Genomic DNA, 11183 nt, shown 5'->3' with positions numbered 1-11183 from the left:
AATATTACTTTAGGATGAACTACAATTGTAAAAAAATAAATGTAGTAAATTTTTTATTTCGGTTTAATTCAGAAATAGAATACGATTGACATAAGATTTTAAAAAATAAAAAATATAATTGGTGTAAATAATCTGTTTAGTTCTAATTTTATCCTTCATAGAATCGTGGTAATTCATTGCCCAATATAACTTTTCTTTCAATTCCTTTATTCGTAATAACGCCAATTCGAATAACACCACCGCTGCTACCATCACGAGACATTGCCAATGCCAATGCTGTAAAGATAAAATCGCGTTATATTAAATATTGAATAATTATATTATGTTGATCAAATGTTGATAAATACTTACTATTTTCTACAAGTTTAACACATTCATTTTTTGACATATTAGGTTTATACTGTGAATCCATATAGCCATATACATAGGTTGAACCAGATCCTCCAATAGAAATTGGTTGCCTTACACACATGCCACCTATGGGTACACTATAAACTTGACCTCCTTTACGACTATCCCATCCTGCCACTAAAATTCCTGCCATTAAGGAATCTCTATAATTATAACATAATTCACGGAATACATTTGCTGCTGTTTCCACCAAAGGTTCTATGCCTAATTCCATTCTATAAAAAATAAAATACAAATAGCAAGATAATTTATAATATGATAATTTGTTTCTTATGATAATATTAATTTAATTATATATAATTTTTATACATAAACACATAAATTTTTCATAAATTTAAATAAATTCTACTTACTTATGAAGGCTTAAATGATAAGCAACAATATCAGAAATAGCTTGAGTATCTGCTGCAGAGCCAGAACGGCAACAATAAATATAATCTGTGATTTTAGTTAATTTATCAGCAAAACGATTTGAGATATAAGCCCTAAAAATGTTAATATTATCATTAATTATTATTATGTTACTAATTATATATTATTAAGAAAATAATTTTAAATTATATATATCATACCCAGTGGTAGCTCTAGAATCTGCTCCAATTACTACTCCTCCATCAAATTCACAAGCCATAATTGATGTCTAATTAATAAAACAATTTTAAAAAACATTATTTATTTATTTAAAAAATCATTACATTATATTTTGTATTAAAATATATAAAAATATAAAGATCTTTTTACAGAATACAAAATTTATGTTAAATGTAAAAAGAAAAAGGATTATTAAAATTACGAATATGTATTATTATTAAAGATTATATATAAGTATATAAATATAAAAAACAAAATAATATTTAATTTTATTTTAAATTTTTATCAATGATACGTTTAAGTTTGCATTGTCATTCTAACCTTAAAACATATTAATATCTAAATGTATTAAACTTACTCCTGTACTTTGTTCAGAAGAAACCCAATCTTGAACTAAATTATCAGTAACTGAACCTATGTGAGATTGAACAAAATTATCTACCATTTGTGCCATTTTTCTAAAATTCTAATAAATAATTTCTTCACTTGACTTTTCAATGTTGAAAGCTACTTTGTGACTACAGTATGTCCATCTATAAAAATCAAAAAATGATGTTCGCTTTGGAACATAATTAAAGTAGTATCAAATAAATAATTTCAAATAAATAATAAAATAATAGTTATTGTGATTAATTTTTATATAAAAAAATAAATTTTTTTATAACTTTTATATTTTAATAAATTTTTACATATACGTAAATATTATAATAATGATTAAATAAATTTTTATCCTAAATAAAAAATTACATCGATTTATTTATATTTTAACATCAATATACTTTAATTATATTTTAACATTAATGTACAAATATTATACAATTAATAAAGTATAATAAGTTTCAACTTTGTTCAATATATATAATTGTATAAAATATGATAATATATAAATATTATTATTTTAGATTTGTATCTTCTGAACACCGACTAGTCTAGATCAGTCAAGCATGTCATACAGCGTATTTTACGTGTATCTTTGTAGAACGGAAAATATTTTATCATTTCAGAATTAAAATATTTAATATATAAAGCTTATATTTATTGTAAAATATTATTTGAAAAAGAAATAATAATACAAAAATTATGCTATCTAAGATCTGCCGGGAAATTAAGAAAAAAAGTATATACTCTTGTTGATTACATGTCTATCGTGACTTTTGCAACTTTCTCAGGTATCTACAATCTACAATTTTCTCGAAGAGTGCGTTACATTGAGTGCAACGTTCTCATGTAACACTTGACTCGTGTTATACTTGATTTATTAGTAGTGCATTTATAGTGCTTCGGGCTTCAGGTTAACAATAAGAATGACATATATCATGCAAAAGACTTGTAATAACAATCGGACAAAAAGTGTTGATTGTGATCGTGGGTAGCAGCCGGTAAAGAAATGGCAATTTCTAGTTGGATGATTTGGGGTAGGAGTCTTCGTACGAGCAGATCTCATCGAAGTATGTTGAACATTGGTTGTCAATTTCTTTATTTTAAAACTACATCGTTTTCTATTTATGTATTCTTTTTATAGGCCGTCAAGAGAGTGAAGACAGTTGCGTGCAACTCGATCTGTCAAGAGGTTAGTAACCTAACCTGTAACTTGCAACTTTGTATCCATAGTATTTTTATAACATAATTAGCTCGCATCAGTTCATAATTATATATGTATATTTATTTTTAATTTATATCTTGCAAAACAATAAATGTTTCTTTTACGAAATATTTAGAATAAAGCAAAATAAAGTAAAAAATATTAAGCAAAATAAAAGATCTAAAATCATATTTAATATTAATGACTATATGCTTTTTAATATAATAAAAAAGTTTTAATTATATACTTATAGAAATATATATATATTATATATATACTTATATTTCTATAAACATAAATATATTGCATTCATTATATATCTAGTTAAAAATTTAATTTATTTCATAGGATTGAAGGAAAATGTGAAGGAAGTTTTAACTAATCTTTGTCAACGTGAAAATGTTCCAAGTGTAAAGAAATTAGCTTATCTTAATGCTATTGTTAAATTAATTAGTGAAAATGATTCTTCAGATTATGGATATTCCATCAGTGATATATTTTGCTGGTAAGAATTTAAAAATAATTTATTACAAATAATAAATATATATATTATATTTTTATATGTTATGTTGTTTAAATTATATTGTTATATTATTATATATTATTTAATTTTATAGTTTACGAGTGGGACTTGTACATGAAGCAACCCAAGTTCGTGCAGCTGCATTACGAGCTGTACGATATATGCTCAAAAAAGAACAAGATGTTATTGCAATTAATAAATTGCAATATCCATATTTTGTGGCTAGAAGTATGGATGTTAATTTACGAAATGAAATAGAAAGGATGCAAGCTCTTAGACTTGTTAGAAGGATTTTAGTATTAGCTCCAAAACATTTTAGTCCTATTTTAGCAAGATCTTTAATAAGCCTAACAAATGGAGGAGTTGAAGAAAAAGATGGAGCATTTAGAGCATTTTTAGCAACTCTTTGTGAATTGGGTGTTTTAAATTCAAATTTGTTAATCAGTTGTGGAGGAATTAGTGCCCTTGCAAGAGCTGCCATGACTGGACAAAGCCCTGCTATAATTGAATCTGTTGTAGGAGTTTTACTAAGATTATTAAATACTCCTGATACTAGGAATAGTGTTTCTCTTTTATGTTTTGCAGCTCCTTATTGTGAGCTTCATTCTGCAACTATAGATAGAACAAAAGAAGAACGAGATAGATTTGCAGCAAGCAAATTAGCATTACTAAGTATACTAAGATCTTATTCTGGAGTTTTACATTTTTGTCGACCTGATGATAATTCAGGATTAAAAGCTATATCAGATGTATTGTATGTTGAACAACTTGAAGTAAGAGGTGCTGTTTTAGAATTACTTTATGAGTTGTTGGATTTACCTTTACCTACTTGGACGGATGAACCTGATGTTGCTTTAGCAGCAGTAGATCCTAGTAGAACTCGTGATTCTTGGAAATTGTCAGAAGGTTTCGTTGCAGCTGAAGGAAAATACATTTTACCATCTTTATCATCACGTTGTCCAAATATTACAGAAATACATTTAGCTTTATTGGTTTATGCGTTACTGGAATGTGGTTTACATCGTGCTTTAGCAGAGACTATTGTTTCCACCGATACTTTTATTTCTGTACGAGCGGCGGTTCTGTTAGGCGCATTATTACATCTTGCACATTCTCTTTTACCCTCTGAAGTATGTGATCTTACTCCTCCTTTACCAAATTTATTGGAACATGCAAGTACTGGAAAACATCAAGCTTTAGCAGCTGTTGCAATTTTGGAACGAATGCATACTATGATGCGACGAAGACCAGCACCTGCAAGTCTATTTCTTGATAAAATTTTACAAGCTGGTACTTGGTTGAGACCAACATTACCAAGACGTCAACGGACATCTAGTAGACATTGGTTACGTCGAGAATCACCAACTACGCCTCTTTTAAAAGATGCTCAAGTACTCAGCTCTAAAGACGCTCTTGCCTGGAATTGGCCGGTAGTACGATCTATATTACGCTCACGTGAAGATACTTCGCGAATACTACATGATTCTGATCATAGATTATTTATGAAAAGACTTGTACGTTATTTTAAACCATGTTCCAATGGTTATAGTAGAGTGGAATTGGCAACAAATGCTAATCTTGCACGTGAAGCAACATTAGCCGGTTGCGATTTATTAAACTGTTTGCTTGAAATTCCGGAACCTGAGAGTACAAAATTATTATTTGAATTAATTGCAGATGTTGATGAGCAAATTTCTAGTATTCGAACAGCTCAATCTGCTCATGAATGTTTGTTTTCACCTCGTCATATGTCTACTACTTGTTGTCAAAAGTATTTTTTATTTCTTGGGCAATTGAGTCATTCAGCAAAAGGAACTAGAATTCTCAAAGAATTTCAATTATTAGGAAAACTGCAAGATTTGGCTCTAGCTACTAATCACGATTGTTACGTGAAACTTATAATATCAAGCTTAGATTATTCTAGGGATGGACCTAATAGGAAAGTATTAACTAAGATTATTACAGAAGCAACATTAGATAGTACGCGACTGTATGCTACACAGTTCCTTCGATTGATACTCAGAGCCAGAATGGCTGATGCCTATCGTTGGGCAATAACATTATTATCAGAACGGCTGTCAGATATCAATAAAACTATAGCATTAACTGCATTAGAGGCATTACATGAAGCTTGCGAGGAACCAGAATATTTAGAAGCTTTATTACAACAAGGAGGACAATCTCGTGATTGGGATAAATGGTTAGAAGAATTAGGTGATAAAGGTTACTTGTTAAAAATTCGATTATATTCTCTTCATCAAGGTTTTACAACACTTTCATCTCCCGCGGAAGAATTAGAAAAATGGATTAGTCCAGGGGGTTTTGCAGAAAGATATGTTGGTTTAATAGAAGGAGAAATACATGATTCTTTAACTCGTCGTCAAAGAAACGAAACAGGAAGTTATCATAGAAGAACAAGTAATGTACCCATGACACCACATAATATTTTTATTCTACCGCATTTAATAGGGCAATTGGCGCAACACGATTTAGGCATGCAATTATTGTTACGTCGAAATGTAATACAACGATTTACTCGAATTGTTCAACGATTTAGACTGGAATTCGGTAATAGAGATTCAGAATCAAATTCAAGATGTACTAAAACTAATCGTTCTGTGATCGAAGATGCTGGTGTTATGTCTGAAGAATCTGGTACAGAGGAGATAGTAGAATCAAATAGATTAGAAACTATAATGGATTCCGAAATTGTAGAAAGTGTGGATATATGTTACCCACAAAAAGTTGATTCTTTGCTCGATATTCGACGGAAGACAAGTCTAGACGATTCTAGACGAACCACTCCAGAAAGGAGCTGGAGATTGGAATCTGAATCTCGAGAAGAACAAGTTTCGAATTTAAATAAAAGAATTTTGAAAGTAAAATCTGCTATATGGGCACTTGGCCATATGGGAACTTCAACAGCAGGAGCAGAACAATTGAATCATGCTGGAATTATAGAATTATTAACTTCCATAGCAGAAACGTGTTCATATTACGTAATAAGAGCAACAGCTATGTATGCTCTTAGTCTCATTGCCACTACTCGTACAGGTGCAGATGCATTATCGACTTTTGACTGGCCTTGTGTTAGACATAGGCGTGGGGATCATTGGCCAGTTGTACCTCCTACGAGCAGATATCCAGCACCAAGTCCAATCCCTATACAACGACACCATCGAAGTCTTAGCGATGGAAAACCAGAATTACCTGAACCAGTTGCTCGTAGAACTAGAAATCGATCTGAAAGTGCAGCTACAGATCTTGAAGCTAGACGCTATGCTCTACCGTAAGGATGTTTTAGGTAATATTATATTATTTAAAAATATATTTTATTATATGGATTTACAGAGAAAGAGGAGAGACACCCAGTCCTGTTTCAAGTATTCAAAGATTGAGCCAACAAGATGCTGAAGGATATGCGAGACTTCGTAGTCTTCAGCGTCATCGGAGACCGAGTTATTCCCAAAGTAGCTTAGAGGCAAGAGTGTTAAATATTAGTTTTTTGATTTACTAAACATTTTATGTAAATTTATTTTATTTTAGATGTATAGTTTAGATGGCCGATTATCGTTACAAAGTTTATCTGAATTTGATTCATCTCGCAACTGGATTGCGGAACAAGTACTCACTCCAACACCTCCATCTCCTGAAGATAATTACGATAATTTATTTTACATGGGTATTGCTCTTCCAAAAAGACTCATAACTATTTTTCCGGAGCCATTACAATCATCGATTCCAGCTATAACATTGGATGATGCACCTAAATCTGATGTAGAAACAACCGAAGTAGACGAAGAATCTTGTTCAGAATGTGACGTAGATGCAGAACATTATCGTATATGTTTAGTATGTTATCATGGTAAAACTAGCAGCAAAGAATCAATTCCAGAAAAAGACTTAAAGTTACAAAGGTAATATTAATTAATTATAGAATTACATAAAATATATTGTAAATAAATAACATTAATTTTATATTAATTATAATTTTAATAATATCTATTATATTATATATTATTTAAATAGGAAAATACTTAGACATGCGCAGCGATTGGCAAATCCTGTATGGTATCGTAATAGTCGACAAACTCTACTTAGATTAAGACAATTACATTCAGAAAAATTTCAGGTATACATTTATACGCATATAATATTAATATATTAAATATTATTAAATATTAAATATTTAATTTATATATAATTTTACTATATGTTATAGGATATTTGTTTATTTTCGGATGTAGCTGCTCGTTTAGGTAGTAATACGTATAGGATGCCAGCACGAAGATTTTTACAAGAATTATTTTTAGATTCTACATTCGAAGCAGTAAGTTGTAACCGAAAAATTTACATTACGATATATAAAAGAAGTATCTAATTTTAATATTGGAACAGCTTTATGTAGAAGCAGCTAATGTTTTAAAACTAAACGATGGCAATGATGAAAAATTCTTGCGATCTTCCACGGCACTTGAACCCGATTCTCGTGTGCCTTCAGAAAGTAAAATCAATGGAAGACTTACTTTTTCTGATATTCAAGTAGCACAATTAGATGTTGTCACTGAAGAGACAGGAAATGATTCTTGTGTGACACAACAATGCAATAAACCGCAAGAGCTTTTACGCAAACCAGAACGACGAAGCGACGAGAAAATAATAGCCGAAATTTTAAAACCAGAAGAAAGGATACGTTTGTCAAAAAGTTCTGATAGATTATTAAAAGTATCAGGTACAAACACTGCCATCAGCCTTGATTAGTAATCACCAACTTTCAGACAGGTGTAAATATTTTGTATTAAAATAATTACGAAATATGAAATAAATCACACTGCCAAAATTGAATTATAATCCTATAATAATATTTCTGTGTGATGAAAATTTAACAAAATAAATTTAATATAATCTTGTTTATCGATTAATTCTAATAGACATGATATAAAATAGATACAAAATAGATTCAATATTTAATGAAACTGTATCTTATGAAATAGATCATACGAAAAAACAAAGTTTTTGGTTTGGCTTTTATGATTTAGAGCAGTGAATTATATTTGTAATTATGTTTAATTCAAAAATTGATAAATTCAATAAATAAAAATATTTCTTTGGATTCGTCTCTTAAAGACATAAATTTATGTAGAGAAGATATAGACAAAAAAAGTAAATAATAAGAAAAAGACAGAGATAGGTTAAAATTATTGAAATCAGCGCCATCTCCAGAGTGCCGCAAATGAAACACATATAGAAAGGATAGAAAATATTGAGACAAGGATAGAGATAAAGTAAGAATTGACAGTTAGCGTCATCTTTTGATTATTAAAAATAACTTTTCTAAAGGAGGATAAAATAGATTAAGAATTGTCTATTATCGCCATCTCTTGATTATTAAAGATATCTTTTAATTTTTTTCAAAAATAAGATAAAATAACAATTAATAATTAGCGCCATCTTTTAAATATTCTAAACACTAAAATATAGCGCTAATATTGAATTCTTTTTACTTTTTTTAAAGAAATTTTTTTGATATTCGAGAGATGGCATTAACAGTGAATTCTAGCTCTATCTCTATCCTTCTTTTAATATCTTCTATTCTTTCTAATGTGTTTCATTTGCGGCACTCTAGAGATGGCGCTGATTTCAATATTTTTATCCTATCTCTGTCCTTCTTTTATTATTTACTCTCTGTTTATATTTATCTATTATATTTATCTTTTAGAGCGTAATCAAACGAAAATATTAATTGAATATTCATTTTATTATTGTTTTTTCAAAATGTTTTAATCTTTAATATAAAAAAATAAATATTACATTCGTCCATAATAGTACATTATCTTTATATTTTAAGATTTAATTCTTTATTTCGTAATATATATATAAATAATTTTTAAATATACGAAAAAGACATATGTAATAATATATATACATATATATATTTATATATATACATATATATATGTAAATAATGGTTTCCATTTTTTCTGATAGATGGCAGTAAATGTTTTTATCGTATAATAAAATTAGAACCTCAGTCTTTATCAGTTTTGTATATAACTATTATAAGTGATGCATGTATTTTATACAATAACTATTATTTAATTTTACATGTAAGTTTTATATATATATATATGTATATATATATATATATTAATCATCAGTTCTATCAAATATATAATATATGATGTATATAATGAATAGAATAAGAATTTTAAATTTATTTGATTAATAATCATATCATATGATATTTTGTAATAATTTAATATTTTATTATTTAATTTGATAAGTAATAAATAAAATTGAAATATAAAAATCTGAAGTTTTATATAGATAAAATATGTCTGAAAATAAAAAGATTATACTTGTAACTGGTGGAACAGGACTAGTTGGTAGAGCTATTCAAAATATTATTGAAAGAAATAAAAATGAAAATGAAAAATGGATATTTATTGGTTCTAAAGATGCAAATTTATGGTAATTTAAATAATAATTGAACCAATTAATTAATTATATTAATTATTCAGACAAATTTAAATTAAAATATGTTTTCAGTGATAAACAAAGTACAGAAAGATTATTTAAAAAATATATGCCTACACATGTTATTCACTTAGCTGCTATGGTTGGTGGTCTATTTTATAATATGTCACATAATTTGGATTTTTTGGTAAATAGATATAATTATTAATAATTATTGTTTTCTTGATATTAAGTTAATTAAGATATATTAAGAATATAAAATAGTGGTTTATAAATTTGAATTATAAATTTCTAGCGCAATAATATTCATATGAATGATAATGTATTACAAACAGCTCATGAACATGATGTTGTCAAAGTAATATCATGTTTATCAACTTGTATATTTCCTGATAAAACAACATATCCTATTGATGAATCTATGGTAATATTTTTTTATTTTTTAAATCTTCATTTAATTATTATTTTTTTCATTAATGATTAATTTCTCAGGTTCACAATGGGCCACCTCATCCATCAAATTATGGTTATAGTTATGCAAAGCGTCTTATAGATATTCAAAATAGAGCCTATTATGAACAATATGGTAGAATTTATACTAGCATTATTCCATGTAATGTATTTGGTCCAAATGATAATTTTCATCCTAGTGCTAGTCATGTTATACCAGGCTTAATGCGTAGACTTTATGATTTGATAAAAGATGGTATAAAATATTTTTAATAAAGTCTTGATTAAATTATTAATTATTTTATCAAGAATTTTATATATATCGATATATATTTTTTAGGAAATACAAAAGATAAAGAATTTACTGTATTAGGTTCTGGGAAACCATTAAGACAATTTATTTACAGTTTAGATTTAGCTAAATTAATAATATGGGTTTTGAGAGAATATAACTCCGTGGAACCAATCATATTATCAGGTAATTAAAAAAATAATATGAGATATTTATGTATATTATTTTTAAATTATTATTAAATCATTTATCATCGGTATATAGTTGATGAATCTCAAGAAGTTACAATTTCTCAAGTAGCTGAATCAATTGCCCAAGCTTTTAATTTCAAAGGAAAACTGATATATGACACATCTGCAGCTGATGGACAATATAAAAAAACGGCAAATAATGGAAAATTACGAAAATATTTGCCTGATTTTCAGTTTACACCATTCAATCAAGCTATTAAAGATACTGTTGATTGGTATATAGAGAATTATGATCGCGCGAGAAACTAACGGAAGCTAATTATTAATTTAATATTCCATTTAAATAAATTTGGCTGTATATAAAATAAAAAAAGAAAATTATATTATTTCAGCATATATTCCATAATTCAATGTAATATAATTTAAACGATGTTTAAGTGTTTAAGGCGAAATTATAAAGGTTTGAATATAATTTTAATTATATTGTAAATTTTCAAAGCATAAAATATATTTTAAAATTGTAAAATAAAAAAAATTTATTTTTTAATCAAATATTCTATATTTTTATTTTTTTCAGAAGGAATTAATATATCTTTTATTTAAATTTTAGCAATCGCGCATTAAATGTTATCTTCATCGAACGTTTAGTTCTCAAACATTTAAAAA

General features: G+C 27.6%; 3 protein-coding genes across 6 annotated transcripts; 2 read left to right on the top strand and 1 right to left on the bottom strand.

The window, feature by feature from the left end:
* Positions 1-36: 36 nt before the first annotated feature.
* On the bottom strand, positions 37-1535 carry LOC107998394 (proteasome subunit beta type-6). The gene is made up of 5 exons (XM_017057648.3): positions 1361-1535; positions 984-1051; positions 765-896; positions 352-626; positions 37-276 (listed from the first exon to the last, which is right to left on the bottom strand). The coding sequence occupies exons 1-5, from the start codon at positions 1454-1456 to the stop codon at positions 149-151; spliced, it is 699 nt and encodes a 232-aa protein (XP_016913137.1). The 5' UTR covers positions 1457-1535; the 3' UTR covers positions 37-148.
* On the top strand, positions 1526-7952 carry LOC107998392 (rapamycin-insensitive companion of mTOR). 2 transcript variants are annotated; one of them, XM_017057646.3, is made up of 10 exons: positions 1526-2171; positions 2294-2450; positions 2525-2572; positions 2933-3089; positions 3202-6396; positions 6459-6588; positions 6654-7024; positions 7137-7239; positions 7330-7437; positions 7506-7952. In XM_017057646.3, the coding sequence occupies exons 2-10, from the start codon at positions 2390-2392 to the stop codon at positions 7866-7868; spliced, it is 4536 nt and encodes a 1511-aa protein (XP_016913135.2). In that variant the 5' UTR covers positions 1526-2171; positions 2294-2389; the 3' UTR covers positions 7869-7952. The 2 variants fall into 2 exon arrangements, with proteins under 2 accessions (XP_016913135.2, XP_016913133.2); XM_017057644.3 differs by having other exon boundaries at positions 1923-2171; positions 2279-2450.
* A 1130-nt stretch (positions 7953-9082) lies between these two features.
* Positions 9083-11069, top strand: LOC107998354 (probable GDP-L-fucose synthase). Of its 3 annotated transcripts, none has more exons than XM_017057563.3 (7): positions 9083-9214; positions 9425-9578; positions 9657-9771; positions 9880-10008; positions 10077-10290; positions 10375-10512; positions 10591-11069. In XM_017057563.3, the coding sequence occupies exons 2-7, from the start codon at positions 9442-9444 to the stop codon at positions 10824-10826; spliced, it is 969 nt and encodes a 322-aa protein (XP_016913052.2). In that variant the 5' UTR covers positions 9083-9214; positions 9425-9441; the 3' UTR covers positions 10827-11069. The 3 variants fall into 3 exon arrangements, with proteins under 3 accessions (XP_016913052.2, XP_016913054.2, XP_016913053.2); XM_017057565.3 differs by having other exon boundaries at positions 9096-9214; positions 9435-9578; XM_017057564.3 differs by having other exon boundaries at positions 9143-9578.
* The last annotated feature ends 114 nt before the right edge of the window (positions 11070-11183 follow it).

This window comes from Apis cerana, linkage group LG12 (assembly GCF_029169275.1).
Source record: "Apis cerana isolate GH-2021 linkage group LG12, AcerK_1.0, whole genome shotgun sequence".
In the NCBI taxonomy this organism is placed as follows: Eukaryota; Metazoa; Arthropoda; class Insecta; order Hymenoptera; family Apidae; genus Apis; species Apis cerana.
This window is presented reverse-complemented; position numbering and strand designations above follow the sequence as displayed.

Bases quoted from the DNA above. Each gene is read 5' to 3' on its own strand.
- LOC107998392 (XM_017057646.3), top strand. From the start codon at position 2,390: ATGGCAATTTCTAGTTGGATGATTTGGGGTAGGAGTCTTCGTACGAGC. The intron at 2,573-2,932 runs GTTAGTAACCTA...TTTATTTCATAG, and splicing joins GCAACTCGATCTGTCAAGAG to GATTGAAGGAAAATGTGAAG. The intron at 6,589-6,653 runs GCAAGAGTGTTA...ATTTTATTTTAG, and splicing joins ATTCCCAAAGTAGCTTAGAG to ATGTATAGTTTAGATGGCCG.
- LOC107998394 (XM_017057648.3), bottom strand. From the start codon at position 1,456: ATGGCACAAATGGTAGATAATTTTGTTCAATCTCACATAGGTTCAGTT. The intron at 897-983 runs GTATGATATATA...TAACATTTTTAG, and splicing joins GATTCTAGAGCTACCACTGG to GGCTTATATCTCAAATCGTT. The intron at 277-351 runs GTAAGTATTTAT...TTATCTTTACAG, and splicing joins TGTTAAACTTGTAGAAAATA to CATTGGCATTGGCAATGTCT.
- LOC107998354 (XM_017057563.3), top strand. From the start codon at position 9,442: ATGTCTGAAAATAAAAAGATTATACTTGTAACTGGTGGAACAGGACTA. The intron at 10,009-10,076 runs GTAATATTTTTT...TTAATTTCTCAG, and splicing joins ATCCTATTGATGAATCTATG to GTTCACAATGGGCCACCTCA. The intron at 10,291-10,374 runs GTATAAAATATT...TATATTTTTTAG, and splicing joins TTATGATTTGATAAAAGATG to GAAATACAAAAGATAAAGAA.